Source organism: Mycteria americana, chromosome 10 (genome assembly GCF_035582795.1).
Source record: "Mycteria americana isolate JAX WOST 10 ecotype Jacksonville Zoo and Gardens chromosome 10, USCA_MyAme_1.0, whole genome shotgun sequence".
NCBI classification, from domain to species: Eukaryota; Metazoa; Chordata; class Aves; order Ciconiiformes; family Ciconiidae; genus Mycteria; species Mycteria americana.
Genome location: NC_134374.1, coordinates 9,317,100 through 9,343,821, shown reverse-complemented (window position 1 = coordinate 9,343,821; position 26,722 = coordinate 9,317,100). Strand labels below are relative to the sequence as shown.

General features: G+C 42.6%; 1 protein-coding gene across 2 annotated transcripts in view; it reads left to right on the top strand.

Moving 5' to 3' along the window:
• The window catches only part of CAPN6 (calpain 6), a 69,728-nt gene that overhangs the window by 36,758 nt on the left and 6,248 nt on the right, over window positions 1–26,722 (top strand). For both annotated transcript variants that reach the window (XM_075513180.1, XM_075513179.1), the window contains exons 4-12: window positions 4,076–4,207; window positions 4,683–4,891; window positions 5,289–5,481; window positions 9,221–9,414; window positions 11,116–11,193; window positions 12,443–12,638; window positions 15,866–15,988; window positions 17,699–17,901; window positions 18,574–18,695. In XM_075513180.1, coding sequence (XP_075369295.1) covers window positions 4,076–4,207; window positions 4,683–4,891; window positions 5,289–5,481; window positions 9,221–9,414; window positions 11,116–11,193; window positions 12,443–12,638; window positions 15,866–15,988; window positions 17,699–17,901; window positions 18,574–18,695 — 1,450 coding nt within the window. The remainder of the gene's footprint in view (window positions 1–4,075; window positions 4,208–4,682; window positions 4,892–5,288; window positions 5,482–9,220; window positions 9,415–11,115; window positions 11,194–12,442; window positions 12,639–15,865; window positions 15,989–17,698; window positions 17,902–18,573; window positions 18,696–26,722) is intronic.

Here is a 26,722-nt window from a genome sequence, read left to right as displayed (position 1 = left end):
CCCCAGCTTCAGTAAGCAAGAGCATGGAGCTCTGCTCAGCACTGCTAAAGCCTCATTTGGAGCATGGTGTCTGGGTTTGGGCACCATACTTTACCAGTGATACAAAACATGAAGAACCAGTTATTAAGACTAGAGAAGAGAGACTTGTTAGAGGTTTGTAGATTGTATGAGGGGTTGCAGTGGAAAGGAAAGGTAACTGACTGTTCTCTCCATTCACAGAAGTCTTGGGCTTGTAGAGCAGCTCAGCAATGCACTTCTTTGCTGACCAGTGGAGAAAGCATGTGGACCTTCCCTCATGGGCTGTGTTAAATGCAGGTTAGAGAAGCTTCAGTCACAAGTAGGTTAGGGATAGCCAATTTGGACACTAGGCGAGTGTTAGGACTGACTAACCTGTCAAGGTCTCTCCCACTGTTATTTCCTGTGATGCCACGCTGCGTTTCTCATCTCCAGACTGCTCAGTGTTCTCCCAGTCTGCTCGTTAACCAGTTCATTTACTTGCTCCGTTACAAAGAGGTGAACCAATTAAAATCAGAAAAAGGGGTTTGTGACCCACTTTATTTCTCACAGCATCAGTGGTGAGTAACACTAAATGCCAGATATTTCAAGCCTACACAGTGCAGCAAAGATAGGAGGTGACACAAATAGACTTCTGTCATGCAAATGAAAGTCTGGTATGAAAATAAGAGCATCAGGGTTTTCAGCAGAGCCATGAGCCCTTGCAACCTCTTACCTCACTTTCAGACTCTGTACAGCCTAATTATAGTTCTGCAGATGGTGTTTATTTTATTATGCACATGTGTAAGGGGAGAACTGGGGAGAGCTCTGCATCTTGGATAATGGAATGCTCCCTGTGGGCATAAATAATACAACAACTACTTTTATTAGCGGTGTTGTATCGGAAATAGTGTGGCTATTATACGTTAATGTTGTATAATAAGACCCAGTAAGCTCCTTTAAACTTTTTCTTGGAAATGTAAGATATTTATCTTTTTTACAGCACAGATGATGCAGGGTGATCCTGAGAAAAGGGATTAGGGTTAAACTACTATGTTTGCAAAGGAGGTACTTCTAGTGGAACTCATAACCCAAGTGATTACATGCTTAGGTTGCAAGGGAGAGAAGGCATCAGGTCTCCTGAAATGCCTGGGCCACATCTCACATCAGTCTCTCTTCCTTGTAATTCCTCTGGTCGTAGTTGGCTTGGTCCTCAACTATCCTAAACTGTCACTGCTCGGACCATTATTGGAAAAGTGATTTTTATTTTTTTTTTTTTTACATGCTTGGGGCAACCAAAAATGCTTAAAGATCCTCACAAGGACTGCAGAATAATATATTTAAATAGCACATTTCAAACTGTGTTGGGGGAATTGTGGCTTAGATAGCTAATTCCATGTCAAAAGTATCCTTAGAATTTGCTATACTGCATAAGTGGTGAAAAGCAAAAAGCCCAGAAGAGAGCAAACAGCTGAAATTAGCTATAGCTTGCACCTGAGAATTATTGTGCATCTCATCTGAGCCACATAGTGACAGTCATCATAGAAGCTGTTATAATGGCTGTAATTAATGACAAGAGAAACAGAACTAATGTCATTTTCTTACACTGTTCTTTAGTCTCAGAAGTCCAGGGCTCCTAGGCAGTTTAATAAAAAAGGGTTTATCAAGCAGGATCCTGAAGAATTTAGTGACTATGGTGGAAACAGGGAGGTGCTGTTTCTAAGTTCTGCTGTTCCTTGTTTGCTTTGGACCCCAGTGGTCAGCAAATGCTAATCTCACCCATAAGTTTTGGCAGTTGACACATGCTGCGCTTTGTTTTTTCTCCAAGGACTGTGTGAGATGCAAGACACGCTTCAATTAAAAAATGTCAGTTTAATGTGGTTGTTTTTAGCAAAGCAAACCAAATAAGAGAAGATATTTGTAATACATGGTAGTGCTTAATTTCTTTCAAAACCAATGAAAGTTTTGGCTTCCTTTAGTGACAGAAAAGTTTGGACAATTTTAACCCTGAAGGCTCAATTTATCCCCTGTTTATTACTCTAACAAAACAACATTTTGAAAGGAAAACCAAACTAGAAATTATTACTGCCAGAGATGCATGGAAATGGGATATGAAACTTGAGTCTACTCAAGCTGGGTTTGGAATATGTGCTAGCACCATGAAGGCCAAGTAGTCAACTGATGTCAACCCCTGCAGCAGGCAACTGGGTTGATTTACATCAGCTGAAGTGCTAGCCTGAAGTTCCTGCTGCCATTCTATATCAGAGCATCCAGGCAGATGGAACGAATCTGTCCATGATACAGATGAGTATCTGGTACATGGTCAGTTTTCCTCGTAGGCACCATTTTGTTATTCAGAATTGTATTAAGGTCTGTTAATAAGCTTTGAAATTTCCCTAAGTGAAGACACATATAAGAAATACTGACAGAAGAACAGTGTCATATAACGATCAGTCACTTGTTTCCCAAGAGGCATTTAAAATTTCTACCAATTTCTATTTAATGAGAAAAGTCTCATGCCAAAAATATCATTTTCTTAAAGAAAACAGTAGCAGCTCCATGCATTACATACAGTGAGCTGACTTCAGGCTGCCATCTGCTAAACCAGCCCAGGAAAACAGGCTTTCAGCTCGGCACTGAGGTGGTTCTTTTCTCTGCAAAGAAGTTCAGCTGGCACTGATTTGTCACAGTCCCATCAAAGGGAAGACTGAGAGGTTTTGACATGCCCGTGGTGTGTAGCCAGGCTTGGATTGCAATCTTGGTATTTTGGGATCATCATCTCTAATTATCAAAGGGCAGTGAGAATCCATGAGGTAAGGAGCACAGCTCCTTATTCTGCTGCTGATAACAAACTGGAAAGACTGCAGTAAATTTGGAGTCTCCTGCCATTTTGAGGTGAGAGGGAGTTATTTATTCTGCATTTCTAATGCCTGGTATAAGATCATTTCCTTCCCACAGTGTTGAAATTTAGGGTTATTCTTATACTGTGAAAGAGCAGAATTTTTTACCACTGGCTGTTCTTCCATCCTCTCAACCAGTCAGGAAAAGCAATGATTCACATGAGAGTGTCATGAGCAATCACTGGGTTGAAACCAGTAGGTTCCGTATGAGTTATGGGACAGTCAGATTGCCTGTTTTCTGAAGTGTTGCTTGAGAGGTTCTCTCTGGGACTGTGAGGCCACATACGTATCCGATCAGCTGAACACTATCTACTAAGGATTTCTGGGTAACAAACACAATACTGCTGCAAAACGTAGCCCTGTGGCTTTCCCATGTTCAGTGATACTTAGAGGTGCTCCTTTTAGTGCCTTGGTCTGCAGGCTATAAAGACACAGGAAGGGGCAAACTAGTGAGGAGCAGGGAGACATCACAGGAAGACGCAACTATGCTTTGGTGAGAATCTGCATGTAAATAGAGATGGAGCCAGGAAAGCAATAGGAGAGGAGGAATGAGTGGTTCTAATAAGAGCTAGATAAATGAGAAAGATGAGACCCAGAGAATGACAGGCGTATTTCACAGACGTGTATTCTCTGCCTTCTTTGGTGCTGGGTGGCAGGGTCATTACAGTAACTCATTCTGTTGGTGGAGGAGGGTTTCCAGTATGTCAGCCAAGGGAGTGGCAATGAAGGAAGAGGAGCTTAGCGTTCTGGTGTCAGTAGCATTATTTCCTGCTGCTTTTCTTGATGGGTTTTGTTTTGGTCAAAGCCTTTCCCTGTAATGCTTCCTCCTTCTCCTTTCGCTTACTTTCAGTTCATTAACTGCCCTAATGCCAAATAAGTCTTCCAAATGTTGAATTCATTCCAGTCTTCAAAGATCACCTTCAGCTGAGGGCAGAACTACGAACTCTGGCAAAAAAATTGGCAAATCCTGGTGTTTAGATAAGGCAACACAATCTACTTGTAAGAACTTAAATAATCCTGTATACCCTGACTTTCAAATATACTCAGTGCCAGAGGGCTTTTGAACTTCCTGGTACAGAAACTCCGCGTGATGCAGAACAAGTATGGCGAGGAATAGCTGGAAGGATGCTGTGATCATTTCTGGAGTGGAGTCTCCAGTAATCTCTGGTTTGCTTTGTTAGGACCTCTGTGAAGACCCCCATCTGTTTGTGAATGGAATCAGCTCCCATGACTTACACCAAGGCACCCTGGGGAACTGCTGGTTTGTGGCTGCATGCTCCTGCTTGGCTCTGAGGAAGAGCCTCTGGCAGCAGGTAGGTGATCAGTGTGCTTGGTGCATGAAATAAAGCTAATAAACCTTGGTTGTTTCCCTGCCTATCAGCCAATGTTTTTCCTTCTAGGACTGAAGTGCCTCTGATGAGTGGTGAGTTTTGGTGGATTCAAAACTTCCCTTTCTTTAGAAGTTCATTTTTCATGTTATGAGACCTCCCCACTCCACAGTCCCATTGAGCACCGAAGAAGAGATATAGCAAAGTCAGATAGTGCAGTAGGTTCTGCTTATCTTTCTCTGCAGATCAATTTGAATTTTACTTTCCTAAAAGATTCTTTGAAGTGGGACTATATTTGATCTTGTACCAAATTCACCCTCTTTTTTCACTGCGTCATCTATTTAAGGTCAACTGCTCATGAAGCTGAATACCAGCATAGTGCATGCTCCAGGGCAGTCTGCCCTCTGAATAAATCTTAACATAGTGCATTTGGTGAACTTTCCCTTGCATGGTTTCTCAGGTGATTCCAGACTTTAACGAACAAGAATGGGACCCTAAAAACCCAGAGAAATATGCTGGGATTTTCCGTTTCCGTTTCTGGTGCTTTGGAGAATGGACAGAGGTGGTTGTTGATGATCTGCTGCCAACAATGGACGGGAAGTTGATCTACTGCCATTCCAATGTGAAAAATGAATTCTGGAGCGCGCTATTGGAGAAAGCTTATGCAAAGTATGAGCTAGTTCATTGCCCTTTTAGTCCCTAGTGCTGTCCCTTCCATCCATCTGTTTGTTTTGTCTTTCAACTCTATCATACTTTCCATAGGTTTTAGGTTTGCTGCTAGTAGAGAACCCAAAAAAGATTGAAAACTCCTCCTTTAATCTGCATGGAGCAGGTGAATCGTAAAAGAGTGCAATGCACTCTACTTCAGCAGCCCAAAGCCTTAAGGGTCATTACACTCCTTTCCTAGAAACCCAGCAAAGGTTTATCTGCAATCTGATGTTTTGTTTTGTTTTGTTCTGTTTTGTTTTTTCCTTGGTGAGACACAAATATATTACCTACATTCAAGCCAAATTAGAGCCCTTCTAACAGCCACTTGGTGACTGAGAATGTTCTGTGTTACCTCCAGGCTGGCTGGATCTTATGAAGCCCTAGATGGAGGCAGTGCTGCAGATGCAATTGTGGATTTCACTGGAGCAGTGGCAGAATCTATTGATTTGGTACAGGGCAAATATGGTGAGATTATTTCTGAGCAGATGAAGCTGTTTGAAGACTTGCTGAAAGTGCATAAAAGAGGCGGGTTGATCAGCTGTTCCATTACGGTATGTATAGAGAGCTGGATTTTGAGAGTTAATTTCAATGAAAAAAATCTGGAAAAAATACCAATATAAGTATATTGAGTATGTCCTTCATTTGTATGCTTTGGAAAAGTTTTGTATGGAAAAAGCTGGCAAGTTGGCAGTGCTGTCAGCCAAGTCCAACTCCATGAGCCACTACATACAATCACAAAACCGTAAAGCCATTTGTGCTGCCACTTTACTGTGGATCTGAAATGCTGTTCTTTCTGAATGGTCACAGTTGTGTATTGACCTCAGGTTAATACACCTAGAATGCTCTATTTTACAGGCCAGATGGCAGTGTTCAATTTCTTTATTTCTTAGGGAAATCTGTTTACAGAACACAGTTCTGCTGTCACTGAGCTGCTGAGACTTCTTGACTTTGGTTGTGGTGATGCAATCATCAGTGTAATACTGGAGCTGAGCTGAAAGGCTGAGCTCACTTGGTTATTCAGGTAGTCCTGTTTGTTAATAAGACTCCCCATTAGAATTAACCAGCAAAACTTGCCTACGCTGGCTAATGTGAGGCAGCTAACTCAAGCGCCTACATTAGCAGGCCACAACCCTGAAGTTCCCTTAGTCAGTAGAGAGGGGATGGCTTCCCCAAGGGTGACACAGGGTTGCCTTCTGTGGAAGCTTTACCTCTCTCCCTTCACTTGAGGTGCTAGAAGGCAGATGAGTAGCAGATCCCAAAGGGGGCTATATCCTTCACACACCACAGGCAGACAAGGGCCTTGCACAGCCCCTTGCCACAGGAGGGAAACCAGTGACAACTAGGCTTAACTCGCCTTCTATCAAAGTCTGCAATGTCAGGCCATGACTGGGTAGCACTGAAATTCTCACCTTGTCTGAAGCTCTTACTGCACGTGGAGGGCTAACAAACTGCCGTGACACCTCAATATTTCCTAAAAGATTGCTTTCAAATGAATTTTAAAGTGCAGCCTTCAGGAAAGGGATCATTCTCTAGAAGTTGCGAGGTTGGCATTTAGATGCACTTCAGCATCTTACTCCCATGCACTCTGCTTCCAATTTAAGACCTTAGCTAAGGCTAATTGTATGTGGACTTAGTTAAATCACTTAAACGCTTTGCTTTAATTTCCCTGTCTGTGAAACGAAGATCATATTACTGTAGCACTTAAGTATTTCATACCTGTAGTGTAAACTGGTGGACCCCCAAGTGTTGGTTCATTCAGAAATTCTTGTGAGTATCATGGTAGTTGTGCAGTTGTCTAGAACAACAGAAAATCAGCCATGTTTGGAGATGCCTGAGAACATTATCTGTTTAGCTGGCCCTGGCCATGCACTGCCCTGCACCACTGCTATGGTACCAAAGAGGAACACATGGTACCTTCTGGGAGATGAATGTGAATCTGAGAACTCAGCTGGGATAGAACAGGAGTCCTGAACTGTCCCTCCCAGCAACATCAGGCAGCAGCTCAGAAACAAATTCTTCCAGGTCTTTGGTGTTTGTTTTACCTTTCTCACAAGGTCTGAATTTTTATTTAGAAAGAATTCCATCTGGTTTGCTCAGACCAGGCTGGCAGACCAGAATTCCTGGTGTGAATTGTTGTTGTAAACATTGTTTCTGGGATGATAAGTTGCTTCCCAAATGCTAAGGCAGTTGGGTTTCTTAAGGTGGATCTGGTGAGGAGACAGGCTAAGTACAGGGAGTTGTATTTTAAAAAGCAATTAATTAGAGAGTTGTAATGCCTTCACTTCTTCCTGGCATTATATTTCTGCCTGTCAAACACAGATGCTTCTAAACATGGATTACACAGGGGCTGTTCCTATTGGTTTGGCTTGACTCGTCTGCATTTATCACTTTTTGATAGATGTATTATACACACAGTGAAGCTTGTTAGGTATAGAATATTTAATACTCAAGTGGTTTTGCTGCTGACTTACAAACATGTCATCATTTTCCTTGGATTACAAAATAGCCCTGAGCTTCACCATTTAGAAATTTGAACAGACAGTAGATGTTTAAATATCTCATTTAAATAAATAAATAAATGCCTTCAGAATGAGGTGGGAAAGGCAGGCCAGCAGTAAGTAAAGCCTGGGGGATAATAAAGGCAGCAGGAGAGGTTACAGACTCCCATGCTGTCAAGGACTCTTGTTTGCTTTTAATTGTGAAAAATGCAAGTGAAAGTGTTACATTGGAGAAAGCCCAAACCCATTGGAGATGTCACCCAGTCTTGGTGTAACATATGAGCTGATTCTTTAGGAGTTGGTGAAAGGCAAAGAGGTCTTGGCGAGAGTCTCACAGTTGCCAGACCATCTGTCAGTTCCAATTTGATATAAATTTCTCTTTTCCTTTTTTTTTTTTGTCTGATTTCTTATCTTTGGAGACTGCACACTGTTGTATCAGTGCAACACCTGCCTTAGGAGAAGGACCCTGTTTGTTTAGACAAGAGAAATTTTGAAATGGGTAAAAATATCTGAGAAAGTACTATGTGCCTTTCATCACTCTAAGTCCATCTCTCTCCACCAGAGCAAAGGCTTGCTTGATCATTGAGCTCTTAATTACGTTATTACAAGTTTACACACAAGGATCTGCACTGAGTCAAATCTTCCTTCCTTGCTGTCCAAGGGAATGAGTGTCTTAAGGCCCAATGGGTTATAGCCCAGTAGGGGTGAGAGAGACTCTGGATATGGCTCAGTGCAAAGATGCCCATGCTGGCTCCAGCGAGTGTGTGATGAATCCGGAGGCACAAGCATTTGGATTGTTTCTGGCTCAGAAGAAGGGTTATAGCACTGGCACAGCTTTACTTTCCACAGCTTTACTGTCCTGCCTGGTATGTGTTGCTCAGAAGCGGCATTGTCCTGCCTTTGTAAAGGGGCAGTCATTCAAAGCAACTCCAGCATCTTTATGTGATACTGCTTTTCTGGTTTTAGATGTACTTAGAAGATTTTGATCTGGATGCATTAAATGAAATTGTGGTCTTTTTCAGAGCTTGACAATTTTTGTGTAGTCACAAAAATTGCATCTGATCAGGTCTAGTCATCCGGCAGGACAGCTGACTGCCTGATCACTGCTGGAAACTAGGCTTCTTATGTGAAGTCTATGAGGAGCAAACCCAGTTCCTAAGAAAGCTTGCAGATCTGCCAGTTGCCACATAAGAGAGGCCTGCCAGGTCATGAGTGAGGTACAGGACAGGTTTGACAAATGGCTAGAAAGTTTTCTTGCCTGTGCCCTCTATTTTTACCCACTGCCAGTAGTCTTCTTGGGTATCAAATTTACCCCAACACAGAAACAGGCATTGGACTCACTGGCTAAATCCTTAGGCCCTACAAAGTGTCCAGCTGAGGATACCACCAGACAGTGCCGTGTCTGAGCACAGTCATCAATATCCAGAAGAGCCATTTTGTAAAGATGGCAAGATTTTGGAAGGGCTGATAAGGGTTATCTATCAGCCCAGTCTTTAACTCCCTTAGGCCAGGAGGAGACAGAATGGCTGTAGCAGGCAGTATTCTCCTATGCTGTGGGCTTCTGTCTGCTAGGACTTGTCTGGCACTATCACGCAAAAGACCAGACTAGTAAGCCACTAGTTTTGAGTCCCAGCGCTGTTGTTTTCCTGCATAGTCAAATCACTTGGGAAGGGAACATATAGCTCTGTGAAAGGAAAGAAGCCTTCCCCATCCTGCCCCTTGAACACATAGCTGTCAGGTCCCTCAATTATGTGAGTTCTTTTTTTTTTAATTGTCATTCTTGGTGCTAAAGGCTTCCTCTGGCAGTACCAATGAAGCGGAGACAGTGATGGGTCTTGTCGTCGGCCATGCTTACTCGGTGACTGCAATTCGGAAGCTGCGCCTTGGAGAAAGGCTCATATTCTCTTTTAAGGCAGAAAAGCTGTTCATGATCAGGCTGAGGAATCCCTGGGGAAAAAGAGAGTGGAACGGTGCCTGGAGCGACAAGTAAGTGCTGCAAATCCAGCGTCAAAGGACTGAAACTATCATTAGGGCCACTGGACGTTAAACACTGTTGAGACACAAAGTCAGTCTGCAATAGTTAGTGATGGCTGAACCGTTGTGCCATCTCTTCCCAAGTATAGCGTTCTCTGAGCAAATGAACACATCCTGGAGGAGCCAGGAGGTTATGGCTTCCTGGACCTTAGTTTACTGTATACATCATTCTGGCACACTGGAGCATGAGTAGAAAAACAGCCTACGATTAAGGTGATGAGTCAAGAACATGAGGTTTGTTCCCAGCTTCACCACTGAGTTTGTCTGTGACTTAGTTTCTCATCTGTAATCGCTAGCTGCTGGGGATGGTATAAGTCTTTTATTCTTAGATAATTTAAGTGACTGGTGAAAAATGCTGTAAAATTACCGTATTTGTGATGTCTTGAATTATTTTCTAATGAATTTTAATGTGGGCCATGAGCTTAGCAGGCACCCGTACAGAGACAGAAATGATTGCTGGAGGGAATGTATTCCATCACTGGCAATTTACACACGAAAAACATTTAACTAGGATGTTACAATTCAACACTGTGCTTACCAGCCACTGTTAGCATTTAATGTTCTTAACAAAAGCATATTAAGTTCTTAACTTCCATACTTTAGCTAGCAAAAGCCTATTACTTTCAAAGAGTTTGGTTCAGGTGAAATGCAAAGCATGTGCAGAAGAGCTCCTGTGTCTTGTTTAACCTAAGCCCTTGCAGTTCCCCGCTAGCCCTTGTCTTGGCACAGCTGCCACTTGTTCCAGTGGAAGCACTGAGGAGTCTGAGGTTGGCCCATGGTTTTTGGCCTAACAGAATTAAATTGAGAATTTCCAAATAGGTTAAGAAAATGTCTGTTATGGCAAGCAACCTCCCTTCCCTCCTGCCAGCCACCTTCAACTTTATCCTCCAAGTACTTTTGGAAAGGGAGTGCAGAATTGTGGCTGTTTCTCTGATGTAACACACTAGGGAAGGGGCTCATGCTGTCTGCTACCATGTTGTCTGATTTAAGCATCAGACTGCTTGCATTCAGGATCCTGTGCTCCCCTGCAGTCAGTGGAAAGAGGCAGGTGCCTCCAGGGGACAATGCAGAGCCCATCAGTTATACACTAACGCAGGCAATGAAGCGTCTGTGCAGTGTGGTGTTACTCTGGAAACTGGACACTAGGCTCGTGCTGCAACAGTTTCTTCTCAAAGGCTCTCTGGGGAAATCTCAGACCTCAGGCTTGTTTTATTTAAGGAGATTGAAAGACAAAGAGAATACTCTGGTCTAAGTGAAGTGTTCAATAAGCTCCTGAGGAGGAAAACCAGGTTTCTTTTAAAGGGCCTTCAGGGAATAGAGTCAATCTCATATGACCTTCCAAACTAGCTGTTTAAGTGTCCTAGGGGAGGGTGTAACAAAGGAAATCAATAAGGTTCTGCTCTAGTTGTGCCAATTTCCCATTCATCCCTTTCTTTTTTAGTAGCTTTCAAATCAATTAATGTTTTAAAACTCCTCCTGTAAGCCCCATGCTTTCTTCCTGAATATCATCTGTCATTTCAGTACTCCAGTGTTACCTTTAAATAAGGGACCATGAGAGAATTTTACTTGAAATTTTTTTTCAGGTGAGAGTATTTAAGTTATTAATCATCTTTGTCGTTCTTTTTTTCCCCTCTCTTTTTTTTTTTCTTTTAGTTCTGAGGAGTGGAAGAAAGTCAGCAATTCAGAACGTAAGAGTTTGGGACTCACTCTTGAGAATGATGGAGAGTTTTGGTGAGTGGGAGTCATGTGAAGGGCTTGGAGATATTGGCTACACAGAGTAATTGTCATTAATTCTGCCATTTAACAGCTTTGAAAACAACTTCCCCAAATGGGTAAGAGTATCCAGCCCTGGCACAAGGTCTGTTTCTTTTAAACTCTCAAGGGATGACAGAGAAGAACAGAAAAAATGGATTAAAAACTAGTAGAACAAAATTAGTAGCTCTATAAACTATACTAGTCGCTAGTATAAGTTTCAAACACCCTCAGAATCTATTATCTATATTTAGGACATTCACTCAGAATCCAAGACAACACATGGGGTGGTTTACATGACAGAATGCCAAATATTGAACACACTGTCAATCCTGTTTACTGACTACTGCACCTATCTGTTGGATTTCTAGGTCAACCATGGCTGAGGTATCTAAATACAATTGCAGCCAATGAATTTTGATATTTTTCGGTGTTTTCCAGCATGGGCACAAGAAGTGTTCATTCTCTACTGAATCTCTAGAACATTAATAATTTTGACTCTGCTTTAAGCTTAGATACACCAAGGCAGTCCAGCAACTTCTTCAGTAGATCATCACTATTGCATCAAGCATTCTGGCAGGGCTCAGTATGAAAAGTCTTCTGTTTGCTTGGTTTTGTCAGAACTGGCAACTGGAAGCCAGCTGTAGGGTTTGGTTCTGGGCCATTAATAAGCCCGGACATGATAGTAGTTCAGAGATACCAAGCTGTTAGAGGAGGTGAATGTTTTTTAACTGCTCTGCAATCCAGTCTGTCACTTTAGCAGGCACAGGTTATAGCACTGAGATGGTGCTAAATAAATGCTATGTCCATAGTAGAGAGGTTTGAGTCATGCTCAGGGACAGATGTAACAATAACGACCGTAATAATGAGGAGTGGATAGTGCTTTGGTTGCAGGTAATATCTTTTGCCTTTGCAAAATATGTTATCAAATCCAGCCTGGTAGATGAAACCTATCCTTTAGGCTTAGGTGCTGCAACAGAACAAATCCAGAGCTGACCAAACACACTGAGGTGATATTTCTCTAAATTAAGTTCTAAGATAGTGTGATTGTGGCTTCACAAGTATTTCCACATGGAGAGCTTTCCAGTGAATCAGTTTGTCCTCTGGGTAGCTGAGCAATGCCTCCTCTTAAATTAGTGGAAGATTTCGTGTGTTACTTTGGCTCTTTGTGTGAGTATCACTGTTTATTTTAAAATAAACCATTACTTTTCTGGTGTCCATGGAATAGGATGACGTTTGAGGACTGGTGTAAGAATTTCACTGATGTGGACATCTGCCGGATTGTGAATACCTCCTACTTCAGTATCCACAAGACCTGGGAGAAGAAAATGATGCGTGGGGCTTGGGCAAAGGATTCAGAGCCCCTGCTAAATCGCTCTGGTGGATGCTTTGATAACAAAGAGACCTTCCTTCAGAATCCCCAGGTGAGAATCCCTGTATTTTGTGAGGTATTGAAGTGTATCCACTTCAGCTAGGGCTTCTGAAGTATCCACCCTGTTTAGGAGCTGGCAGTGACTACTTGACAGAAATCTCATTGCCAGTGTCTGTCCTCTGGGAGTATGCTGCTTCACTGCATGTTTCAGTGATTTCTGTGAAATCTCTCAGAAGAGTTTAGATATTTGTTTAGGACTGATCATGTTTGGGGCTGATGAGTCAGACACACCAGGATTAGTGAAGTCCTGCCTGGACTTCTTTCAGTTTCCCAGTTGCAGAAAGGCAGCAAGTCTGATTTTCTCATGACAGAATGCCGTTCACTTAACACCGTTAAACAGCCTGAGGATTTGGTCCACTGTATTTAGTTAGTATCCCTTTGTATTAATCTAAGATTCTGAAAGTACCTAGTCTCTTCCCCAAGCTCACCCTCTCATCAGCATTACAGAATTTTCCTTGTCTCATCCTACCTAGTAACTTTCAAGCTATTCAGTTTATCTGTTCATGCATTCTTACTCCATTTCTCACCTTCCTGCCCTTCTCAGTGTTGTATGTTTTCATCCCAGCGCATGCAAATTCAGGCATAAAACTTCCATTACTGTCAATGAGATCTGGGCACTTACTGCTTTAGTTATTACTTTGAAAATTGACCTTTCTGTTCTTCTGTAATTCACCACACACTTTAGATTAATTAAAGATGTTCTTGTGTCTGCTTCCCTGCACTTGTATGGGAGGTTTCTGTCTGCACCCCTCAATTTTCATAGCAGGATATTGGAGAAGTGCAGCCTTTGCTGTTCAGACTAGGAGTGAATCTCAAACTCCCAGCTCATCCTGTCATATAGGTGTAGATGGAGAAGCAGTTCTTCACTGCTCTGTCTTCTGTCAGTGTCTCATTTCCAGAGGGTGATTTTATTCAGATACTCCCCTGTATGATTCTGGACATATTCCAAGTGCTTGTCTCAGTCTCATTTGTAAGTGTTTAGCTGCCACAGACAACAAAATATACACGTTACGGTTGAGTGCAATGCCTGATGCAATGGAAGTTCTTTTTATTCCAGTGTTATCTCTAGGTTAGTTGATTAAAAGGCTCTTAATAGCAGCGCTGGAACACATTTATGTTAGCTTAGGGCCATTATAAATTACTGTGGTACATACTACCATAGTCTAGAGATAATCTCTGTCTGTTCTCCCTGAGTGAAATGCCTGACAGTGAGGCCTCCTGTGAAGTCTATCTGTACCAAGAGGGATTGTGACACTTCCAGTCCCTTTAAAATAAGGGAATTTAAGCCAAGTATAAATGTATTCCTACAGCCACCTGCTAATTTCCAGATTGTTACCCATTAGGACAGCTGAAATCTCATCAGATCAAAGATTGTCGCAGTTGCATAACTCTCGTCAGACCAAGAGAGCTCTCTTGCACTCTCACAGTTCCCCTTCCACACCTCCATTTGCCCTGGAACACTCTAGGCTATCTGGCAAGGTAACACTGCATATGGTTCAACAGGAACAAGAATTAACATGTGCCTTACTAGGTGTTGCTGTATATTTATATCTTGCTTTTTAGATTGTCTTTGCAGAGGCTCTTTACAACCCCTAGGACTCTCTTCAGGGTCCTGTGCTTTCTCTGCTGCAATATTGATATAGCACACAAATAAGACTACAAGGAAGCATCGCATTTATACCAAAAAACAGCCAGCCCAGAATAGCAAGCAGTAGTTCTGTAGGACACCAGTCTGGACTGTAAATACCATGAACAACTAATGAAGCCCAGAGGCTTGGGAAGGTATTGATTTTCTTTCCAATACTGCTGTGCTTCAGCCAACTCTGCTGGAGGTTGGTGTTTCCTCCATGTGGGTGTGACACTGCCTGAGACAGTGAGGGTCAGGGGTGAGAAATGGAATGGAGCCTTATTCTGCGGAGCTCTAACCACAGAGGGATGTGAAGTCATTACAGGGGATCGTTCCACAACTGTAACCAAGGCAATCTCAGTACCTACCTCAGAGCACAGCTCAATGAGGATTTGCTTTTTAGCAGCTCTTGGAGAGCAGGGAGGAGGGAGTTGAACCACTGATGATATTCCTCTCCATGCTGTCAGAGAATTTCGGCTTAAATCAGAACGTGTGGTGCACGTAGCACCCAGCTGTGCACCACTGCAGTTCTATGCTTTTATTTGTTTGCTTCACATTTAAAGGTCTTTGAGGATGGAAGAATACAGCATCTGTCTAAATTTGGTGTAAATAGTGTCCTCTTCCCCTCCACTGGTTCTGACAACTCCGATTTGCCCTCCGTATGCACGAAAGAAACAGAATTTAAAGGAGTCTCTAATAGTGAATGAATTTGAGTGTTTAATTCTTTGTTGTATAAAGAAACATCTATCTGACCTTTTTTGTCTACTTGAAAGGGTACATACTTACTCGTGAACTGGTCTGGTAGTGATAATAATGTAAGCAATTCAAGTCTGATTTATTGAGATAGGAACTGCTGCCTAAACCTGAAATAATTTCCTTTGGTTGGTCTTAAACCCAGGTTGATTCATGTTTACTTTAAACAGTTTGGATAAAACATTTGCATGTTAAAGATGCAGGAGTCCTTAGCCCTTTTTACTGGGTATTCCTAAGACTTTCAGGAAAATTGAGAAAGTCCAGAATTAGCATTCCTGTCATTCTTATATTAAATAGAAATTGTAGGTGTGGAACAAAGTTGTGGGGTTTGGATTTTTTTTAACTAAGATTTGGAAGATTCCTTCATTTGCAGGTCCTTTATAAAGATGTTTGAAATTTACAGGCCCTGTTTAGATATTCAAGTTAAAAGAAGAATAAAAAATTATCAAAGACCCCATCTGGAGTCTGTTGGTTTGATTTTTTTATCTCACTCCTGATTTATATATATCTAAATAAAACTTAATCTTTTGCCTTTTGCTTTCAGAGGAGATGTTCTCTTCTGCTGCCTCAACAGTTATTCTGTAATACTGTCTCACTCCGTCCTTTATGTGAATTACCTGTTTCAGTGTCTCTGATATTTTTGGTTTAAAGATCCTTATTATTAGCATTAATTTTCAGCTGGGAATTGCTGGGAATGTCTGTTATATGGAGAACTCTCCTCCCACCCCCAAATGTATTTTCAATTGCCTCCTTTGTATGCACGTGTTTCCTTGGTGATGGCTTTATCCTCAGTATCCTAAGGCATTTCTAACAGGTTACCCTCTTCTCTCTTCTACTAGTACGTCTTTGATGTTAAGAAGACTGAGGACAAAGTGTTGGTCTCGTTACAACAGGAGGACCGCCGCAAATACAAGAAAGAAGGGAAAGGAGACAGCATCCCAATTGGCTTTGAAATATTCAAGGTAGGCAGCCATCTGCACTCCTGGTTCAGAGTTTGTTCAGCAGTCCTGCTTCATCCTGGCAATGAGATCTTTGGCAGATAGAGGCATGATTATCATGGTGGGGTCTGGCTCTCCTCTCAACATAAGCTTTGCATGTGTACTGCACTCAGTCACCAGAGCTGACTTTAGACAGACTATTTGAACTAAATTGAATTGAGTTCAATTCAAACTCTACTTGAACTAAAGGAACATAAGTCATTTTTTCTTACTGCAAAAGAATTTTAAATGCTTTTCCTACCCCAAGCTTTGAAGAGAAAGACAAAACAATATTAACACTTGAAACATGGAGGGTTTTTTTTTTCCTCCTTCTCGCTTGAGGCTCCTGCCTCCATTTCATTTGCAAATACATCCAAGTGAATGAGTTTGAAAAGTCTGTAGTTTTTATTTTGCCACTTAGAAAGAAGAGTCAAGAGTGTTTTCAAAAGCTGGAGTAGTGAGTAGGAAATGAGCATATGTGAAAAGGAACCAAACGGATCCCAAACAGTAATTTAATTGCACTCACAGGGCAAATTCAGTAAAATGAAAACATATGAACTGAAGGAAGGAGGAAAGTAAGGGAAACAGCTATGCATCTGCTTTTTCACTGAGGATCAGGATTATCTTATCATCTGTTGCTATAGCTAGTGGGACTACACTGAGTCTATGGCCCTACCCTAAAAAATAGTCAGTTTTTAACAGTCAGAGCTGCTGGCATCTGCATCACACCTATTCATGTGACAATCACCTGTTAACCACATATATTAAAAAGTGTCATTACAGAAAGTAGCATAATTTACCTTGCCTTATTCATGCCTGTATATCCAATTTGGAAAGGTTTGGCAAAGAAAATCACACCTTCAAAAAAGTATCAGTGCTCTATCTTTATTTCTGTTCAATAATTTTTCTATTTCAGAAGTGTTCTAACTCACCAGGCTCATTATCATGACTAAAGGCCTTTGGAAGACCATGGCCTAAATTATCTGAAGACAAAAGAGAACTACCAGAAAAGAATGTAGGGCTGTCTGTGCCCCCAGCAGCTGCTTAAGAAATAGGTTTATATTTTAACTGTGCTGTGGCAAACATCAGTTCCCTGAAGAGGGTGTTAATAGTTAAGCACAGCTTCAAGGCTTAGAACAAAACATAAATGGTTATTCTGTGGCTTTTGTATTCAGGAAAGGGCAATGAGAATACAGCTGTGTGCATCTGGATTGAGAGCCTGCTACGTAAGACTGGAATGCTCTCTCTACGTGCTAGAGAAAGGAGGCAGATGAATCTCAGCCTCATCTAAGATGGCAGTGTAGCTCAGCGGGTGGAGTCCTTGGAGTGTGCATGCATCTCTGAAAGTATTCAAAACTCTGCAGCAGCATTATGTCTCTGTTAGTGGATGCGTGTCTGCCAGTCCGAAACTTTCACCTCCACTTAGGGGTATACATGTATATACATACCGATGCAGTGAAGTGCAGAACAGCACTGCTTGGAAGCCTGTCCGGCCTAGCACTTGGAGCACTGGGTTGCCCGTCAGGACTATCTCTGCCACAGCTTCAGTGGGTGAAAAACCATTTGCCAAACCATTTGCCTTTATTGCACGTTTTCTTTTCGACCCATGAAAGGCTGTCACGTGCAGGGAAAATCCTGCCTGTTAGCTCTGATGTCCCTCCTTGCATTAATCCCTATGCTGCTCTGTGGCTGTAGGTGGAGGATAACAGAAGCTATCGACTACACAAGCTGACTGTGCAGGAGAGAGTGGCCACATCTCTTTACATCAACACACGCACTGTGTTCTTGAAGAGGATCCTTAAGCAAGGCCGCTACATCCTTATCCCAACTACATACCATCCTGGCATCATTACAAAGTTTATCCTGAGACTTTTCACAGATGTGCCATCAAAACTCAGGTAGGTTGCACTCACAGCTACATGAGATCTTCCCTTGCCCACATTGGCTGCACCTCCTTGGAAATGGTTGCCTGGCTGCCCTCAAATATCCCTGACTCACTAGCTCATATTGCTCCAGTACTAGGCCCTTGAGATGGTCAGGGTCACCTCCAAGAATCTCCAGGTGACTCACCGGGATTTGTGCATGGTCAGGACATTTTTACTTTGGAACCTAGTAGACAATTGAGTTTGGGTCTTTTGACCTTTCGGTTTGGCTTTTGTAGTTCCCTCCAGTTCTAGGTCAGAACGCTGAGCACTAGTGCTTGCAGTTACAGTTGATATTGTTTATTTTTTGACCATCTCCTTTGAAACCAGTGGTTGTCTGCAAGGGCAAAACTAGTGTTCTGTGAAATCAGGCCTGCTGAATTTTTTTCTTGCTTTGGTACTGTTTTCTGTGATTTAAAGGTTTTTTTTCCACCACTTAGCTGCCATGAGAAGGATGACACACATTTGGTTTACTTTGCTTTTCTCTGTTTTTTATTTCTTAAGTCTGTCGTTTCTGTACCACAAACTTCCAAAATGGTAGTTGAGGAAAGAGTACAAATCTCATGTTCTGAAAATGCCAAATTTCCACAACCATTGATTATTTGCTTGACATTCGTTGGTTCAATTGTTTTTCCCATGATTTTTCAGGGAACTAGAGGCAGATAAGCCTAAAATGACATGTTGGAGTCTTCTTTGCGGCTATCCACGCAGAGTCACCCAAATCAAAATCCAATCTGCAGAGGGTTTACAGAAGCAAGACAGATCAGGCGGTAAGTGTAAAGCGAGCCTGGAAGAGTGGAAAGGGCTCCTTCAGTCCTCTAAAGATGATCTGAGTTGATATGTAAGCAGTCAGAAATTATCCAAACAAACTGAAGATTTATGGGATTTTTTCCCAGCATGCTGTAAAATCTGATCAAAAGGAGAGATCAGATGAATAAGATGGTGCAAAACTGCAGGAGTTGTGTGTCATCTATGCTGGTCCAGATGGGTGGTAGTAGCCAGAGCATCCAGAGAAGCTTTTTGTGGGGATTAGTAAGAAATTCATCTTTCAGGGTTATGTGTTTTCTAAATGGAAAATATCCAGGGAGGCAGCTGAATCACACAGACTTACGTAGTGTATTACACTTACCTCAGCAATGTCATTCATGGCCTTCAGAGCACTTTGTTCTTCATTACCACAAGCTTAATAGCACTTCACAGAGGAAATTATGGTTTTCAAACAACCATTTCCAGCTGGGTAAACTAGGGCAGGGAGAGGTTAAATGACTTGTACAGGACTGTGTATCTGCTTGACCAACCTGATCTCCTTCTATGACAAGGTGACCTGCCTAGTAGATGAGGGACAGGCTGTGGATGTTGTCTATCTAGACTTCAGTAAAGCCTTCGACACCGTTTCCCACAGCATTCTCCTGGAGAAACTGGCTGCTCATGGCTTGGACTGGTGGTACGTTTCTCTGGGTAAAGAACTGGCTGGATGGCCGGGCCCAGAGAGTTGTGGTGAACGGAGTTAAATCCAGTTGGTGGCCGGTCACAAGTGGGGTTCCCCAGGGCTCAGTACTGGGGCCAGTTCTGTTTAATATCTTTATCAACGATCTGGACGAAGTGATCAAGTGCACCCTCAGTAAGTCTGCAGATGACACCAAGTTGTGTGGGAGTGTTGATCTGCTTGAGGGTAGGAAGGCTCTGCAGAGGGATCTGGACAGGCTGGATCGATGGGCCAAGGCCAATTGTATGAGGTTCAACAAGGCTCAGTGCCGGGTCCTGCACTTGGGTCACATCAACCCCATGCAACGCTACAGGCTTGGGGAAGAGTGGCTGGGAAGCTGCCTGGCAGAAAAGGACCTGGGGGTGTTGGTTGACAGCCGGCTGAATGTGAGCCAGCAGTGTGCCCAGGCAGCCAAGAAGGCCAATGGCATCCTGGCTTGTGTCAGAAATAGTGTGGCCAGCAGGACTAGGGCAGGGATCGTTCCCTGTACTCGGCACTGGTGAGGCCGCACCTGGAATACTGTGTTCAGTTTTGGGCCCCTCACTACAAGAAGGACATTGAGGTGCTGGAGCGTGTCCAGAGAAGGGCAACGAAGCTGGTGAAGGGTCTGGAGCACAAGGCTGATGGGGAGCGGCTGAGGGAACTGGGGTTGTTTAGCCTGGAGAAAAGGAGGCTGAGGGGAGACCTCATCGCTCTCTACAACTGCCTGAAAGGAGGCTGTAGAGAGGTGGGGTCGGTCTCTTCTCCCAGGTAACAAGTGATAGGACGAGAGGAAATGGCCTCAAGTTGCGCCAGGGGAGGTTTAGACTGGATATGAGGAAATTTTACTTCACTGAAAGGGTTATCAAGCATTGGAACAGGCTGCCCAGGGAAGTGGTTGAGTCGCCATCCCTGGAGGTATTTAAAAGGCATTTGGATGAGGTGCTTAGGGACATGGTGTAGTGGTGGACTTGGCAATGTTAGGTTTATGGTTGGACTTAATGATCTTAAAGCTCTTTTCCAACCTAAACGATTCTATGATTCTATGATCTACACATCAAAGGAAGTGTCCTGAAGGACACTAAAATGTCTTTCTGGCACCTGATATTGACAGTTAATTAGGAGACTTGTCCAGTTGTCATTTCCTTCCTCATTTTCTACTCCTACTCTCTGTCAGCCTTCATTTTCCATGACCAGTGCAAAAGAAAAAGGTAGACACATCCAGCACTGAGTGATCGGTAGGGAGAAAGCAAAGGAGCAGAGATAGTACAGTGAAATTGGAACAGGAAACTAAAGAGGTTCCTGAAATGTCTGCTGTCGTTGCTCCAGATAACTCTTCAGCTCTCTTCAGTTTAAGATGTGGAGCTCAGCTACATTAACTTCTTGTGGTAGAGAAGGCATTAGACTTAGACCTGTACTACAGTTCATCTTCAGTCTCACAAAGCAGCTGTAAAATTTCTTCCACCAGCTGGCTACAATTTTATTCCAGTCTCCTTTTCATAGTTATTCCTGGTACCCACTGAGTCGTGACTGAATGTACTTTTCACTGTGAAAGCCACTTTCTGTTAACCCTGGTTGTCTCTTCAGGGTACAGAAATGTTAGAAGGAAGAGATATAGAAAATTGATTCAGGTCTTTTTTTCTTGGTACTTTTCTTGAAAAACAGGAGCCACAAACGCCTCAGTCAAACAAGTAGTACAGCTCCACGTTCTCAGCAAGGCAGGATGGATGGGTGAGACTGAAGGGGCTATATGTGACAAGAATAGCAGAGCAGTGCATTGAGGCAGTATGTTCTTGTTCTTGCCCCGTGAAGGACATTTTCATTTTTAAGGGGGGTTTTTTTTTGCTTTTAAAATTATTTAAACATTTTTCTCTAACATTCCCTGCAGTAAAGCAATAAAAGCCAATTCTCCACCCTTAGCATTTCACAATCCTTAGGATGATTAGAGTCTTGACAAGATCATTAAAAACAATTGCCTGCAGCTGCCAAAGACCAGGCTTGAGCTCAGAGAGCATTGTGGGATTTGGTGCATTGTGACACAGACCCTCAGGAATCTAGAAGTAGGGCTTACGACCAATGTGTAATAGATATTCTACCTATAGCACAGCCCAAATACCTTTAAGACCCAGTACGACCGCGCATGGTCAGGCTGAGTTGAAGCATCTTCTTCCACTTCGATTTCAGCATACAGTTTTGGGCTGATGATTGCCCTGACAGAACTGAAAAGGTAACCTATTGTGGGAAGAACTGTCTATAGGAAATGGACTCACAGATTTTCTGTTTAAACCTAAGCAAAACTTCTGCTTGATTATTTTATCTGCTGAAAAAATGCAGAATTGGGTCAAGTGATACTATTTGTGAATGGATATTGAATTCATCAAGTGGCTGAAAAAAAGTCAGTCTAATTGTCAATTTTTTTCTGAAGTGTTTCCGTTTCCCTGTGTGAAACAACGTGCCATTTATAAATTCATCAAAAGCATACGGGGATCTGAACACAAAACCTAAATGAATCTTATTGTTTGACTTTGAATAAAACTTCACCAAAAAAGTTAAAATATTGTCCTTTTGTATCAACATAAAGCGTTCAGTAAAAGCCTTTGTCTGTTTTCAGCCTGCAGTTCCAAATCTCATCCATTCAGGGGGCACTGAAGGAGAGCTGAGTTACTTCACTTCAGTAGCTTCCCTATTATCTTGAATTCTGCTATGAAATCCCTGTTTGAGTCTTTCTTTATTAGCCTTTTTTTTTCTATAAGTATCTCCAACTCACAGAGTACCTGCACAGATTGTCTTGCAGAATGCCACATCTTATAGCAGCTTCAGACAAATGAAGTAGGGAGAGTGTGTAAATAAAAAAAAACCATGAAGCCAAATGCGCGCTGCTGACATTTGTGCTACACAATAAAATCAAGCTGTGCAATGACAAGGATAACGCCCATAACTGGCACTCTGCCTTCTCAGGACACCTTGCTGGGAAATTTGGCAAAGCTCCCGATTGATACTAGGGTCCATTTTTGGTAACATAAAAAGCTGGGTATTGTACATGTTTCTCACATTTGGGGGTTGTTTTGGTAGGTTAAAAGAGTGGATATAGAAATTCCCTGAAGCACACTGGCTGGCTGGATTGTAAATTTACACTAGAAAGTAATGTGTCCAGAGACATTAAATATCCCATATTCTAAGATTGCTTCCTCATACTGCCACAAAAGAATGCAACTCCTTGTCATCTCTCATCTCCTCCCTTGCTTCTCTGGATCCACGCCTGGACCCTCTCCCATGCTTATCTCAAGGAGAAATAGCAGCCAGGCATTTGAAAAAGATGAGCTTTCTCAGAAGTGAGTTTAGACCTCGAAGTCACACGGGCAGTTACCGAAATACTAGCCTTACCTGCTGCTCCTGGAGCATTTCCTGATGCGAACTAGACTCAAAAGTCAACAGCAGCCTCCCATCTAATCAATACTGTGAGTTGTAGGCCACACAGCAATTGCCATTGGGAGTGACAAGTAGAGGCTTCCTTTCAGGTTAGGCACAGTCAATATGTTTATTCAAGTAGAAAATAGGTAGATTAAGTGGTTGTGTTTTCCTGCTGCTAAGAGGACCTCACACAAAGGTTACTCATTTTCTGGTGTGAAGGTTGATGGCAACTCGTTCCTACGTGAGCTGCTGCGTCTGATGAGCCCCACTGCACTTCACAAGGGTTTCCTGACTTCACCTTCCAATCTGCAGCATCTCAGCTCTCAAGCTGCTGCTTTTCTTACGCTCAGTCTCTGTCGTCTGTCAGCTGTATTCCACCTTGTTCAGCCACCTGCCCGGTTCATCACTGTCATCCCTTAGCGTAGAGAGAAGACAAAACTTGATGATAAAGGAGGAGGTTATGATTCATTCTGAAGCTTCTGAGAACTGAGACATGGCATTACATTTCTGTGACAAACTGTCCTGAAAACATCAGGATGTCTCTATACTCTTGTTATCCCACAAGTGTGAGGTCATTTACCTGGTGTGCGAGACGCCAATATACACACAGAGCAGAGGTATTTTTATTTCATGTCTGTGCAGAGATGGCTGCTAGGTGGTAGCTCCACAAAGCTAGAACAAAGTTCAGTCATACAGGTACAGTATTTATACAGTCTAGTTATGCATATGCATAAGTAATTACACAAAGCAGTTTTCTATTGGTCTACATTTCTCTTATTTCAATTTAAAGCTACAGTGCTACTTTAATATTCTGTGCATGCTCAAAGGTGAGGGGTCTCTGCTTGGGCCAGGGTCTCCAGCTCAAGGGGTGTGACTTTTGGTATTATAATGAGGATAGTTCTCGTGAGGGTGCTTCTTACCACACTTCTACTAGTTGTTTCAGATGGTTCCCAAAACATTTTAATTAGCTTACATATTTCTTCAGGATGTGCTTCTCTCCCAAGGACAGTAATTCTTGTTTAGACATTCTGCTTTCCAGCCTGAATCCCCCCTATCAGCTTTACGTAAGCCTTGGCCTTCTACCAGCTCCTGTTAGACTACACTGTTAGACTACACTCTGACACTGGGGTATGCAGTTGCGGAAAGTAAGAGCAGCCTAAACAGAGATACCTTTTTTTGATACAACTTGGATAGAGGGATTTTAGACTTGAATGCACTGTTCTTCACATAAGCCCATCACTGTCATCTGAGAGTTGTGCTTAGCACAAATTTCTGAGCAACTGCTTAAAACTGGAAGAGAATGAAGATTGCATAGCAAGTGCACACCCGGCCTAGTTCACAAGCTGGTTGTCATCAGAACTCTGCTCCCTGCCAGAGGAAGGTTGTTTAATCTCTATTTTAAATGTTTATTAGAAAGCTTCCCCTTGCTGCTGTCTTTGATCCATCGTCCTGTCTGGAAAAAGTAATGGATGATTTGCTGTTATCAAGACTAGTGGATGAATCTAGCTGCCCAGACTCAATTCTGAATGCATATAGGCTGCTTTTCTTGGAAGTACCTCTCTCTGAGTTAGCTTGTTCTGAAGTTGATACAACTGTGAGCCAAGTGCAGTGGCAGGTTTGCAAGAAGATAAGGAAGCACTGTGTGCTTGGAGATTTTCTGTCTCTCATTCCCAAGTCTGTCTTAAAAATTGCTCTTGCTACTGTCTGTCACACTCTTTTCCCAAGAGCTTATCTTTGAGAACAAATCACCTTTTGCATTTTTAATTCTTCCCACTGAAATTCCATGTTGAATTTGCATGTTTGATTGCCTTTCACCACTTCTTTTCTAAACTAGGTGGTGTGATCCCCGGTATGCGACAAACACGGTAAACACAGTATCTGGTACTTTTAATGGCAGTTGCCTTGGGAGCAGTCTGAGAAACAGAAGGAAGGAGGAGGCAAAAAGCAGCTGGTAAATATCCAGTCAAAGCATGAGAAGGGAAGCAGAGAGAAAACAGAGCAGAGATCGGGGGAGGATCTACTGATGCCAGTGGAAAGACTCCCTTTTATTATCTGTATTGCAGGAGAAGCTAAGAGGTATCACATGAGCAAAGACTCAACTGCAAAAGGCAAAAACAACCTGTTGTAATTCCCAAGGCATTGCTTGTGTCTCAGCACTGTGTCTGCTCTGTTTGGCCCATGCCTTTTTCCAGTGACTGAGTTTGTCATAGCTCTCCGTATACCAGTAAGAGTGGTCTAGCTGGAGAAGAGTGGGAATGCTCTGAGAACTTTTTCTCCGGAACGTTTTCTAGAAAGCCTTTTGTGTTTGGTACAGTGCTGAAGGATGTGGATGTTAGACCCTCAGTCCAATTCTCAAAAAAACCAACCCCAACAAAGTTAGCCTTGGACTACTGTGCATAGATTTCTTTAAGCCTTAGAAATGTCATTACTGTTCAAGTGTTTCTGGCTTTTACAGTTTTCAACTCTTTCCTTTGCGCTGTTCTTTCGTACAACTTCCCAATACAACAACACGGCCGTAGGATGGAGATGAAACAGTTGTTTGTACATAGCACGGTGTTCAAGGCATAGCTTGAGACATATGTGTGCCTGAGAACTGAACCCCGTCCTCCTTCCACTGCCAGAGCAGTTGCCAGAGTAGCAGCTCCAGTTCTTTTCATTCCCAGCTCATGGCAAATAGTAGGATGTTGCTGTTCCATGTTCTTAGCCCTTTCTGCATTGTCTTTGTACTGTAAATAAACCAGGCCCAGAGATGCAAAGAACTGGGCCAGCTGTAGCTGAGAACGTCCCTTGTCTCATCCCACATATGCAGCTCTCCCATTTCTTTCTTTTGTTCTGGGATTGGAGTCAGTCCTAATATAACTGACCACTCAACAATGCCATCGTGAGGTCGTGCTCTGCAGGTACCTTTCATGTTCCTCATCTACCTCCCTCTTTTTTTCTAGCTCTTTCTGAGAATTTGAATCTGTTTCTTTCAAATGTTAGCTTTCCTTTTCCTTTCAGTTAGCAAGCCCCTTCATTAACAGCTCCGTCTTCCAGCAGATATGCCTGTTACCTCTTTAAGCTCTGTGTCCTTTCCCCGCCCCTTCTTATGCCCTTTATCTCTTAATTACTGTTAATGATCAGATGTTGCTTTGCTCTTTGCCTTCGGCCAAAGTAGTTGACACCATTTCATGCAAGACCCCATTTTATTCAGATCCATTTTCCAAATCTCTTTGCAAAGGGGGGAGCTTTTCCATCACTGATTACACAGCGTGGTGCCGCCCCATGCCCCAGAGCTAAATCCACACATTCAGTGACACAGAAAGTAATTGCCTATCAGAAAAGCCAATACGTTTCTACCTGCTATAGAAAGTGTGAGATGTTGTCAGGGTAACAGGCCTATCGTACGTCTGGCCAGGTATAATCATAGTGCAGCATATGGAAAAATCTGTTTCTTTCTCGTAAGTGGAATTAGCTCCTTCTGTTTCGGATGTAGCTGTTACGTGGTTTGTTTGCGTGAGATGTTGGTATCCATTCTTGTAAATGAGTGGCGTGTTTGAGGAAAATCATCCTGGTATGAATTGTTAAAAAACAAAAGCTGCCTTAAAATTATGCTGCCTTATGGCTGTCACTCCAGTGGTGGCATTTTCAAGTAGACGGTGATGAAATGTGTGTAAGAAATGGTCACGAGTCTGACTTACACTTACACACATTCAGTGGGTTTATTTAAAATCCATATCTAAAAAGTAGCAAGGTGTGGAAAAACAGATATGCTGTCATTAACAATAGGAATGAACAGAAATAGTTGTGTTGAAATGCAAAAAAATGGTAGTGCCTGTGTTTAATTAAAAGTTAATTAGAAGTGGAATGGTCCATTCTATTTGAGGATAAAGACAGCTGTTTCCAAATCAGTTCTTGCTCCCTATTGGAATGAAAAGAAAA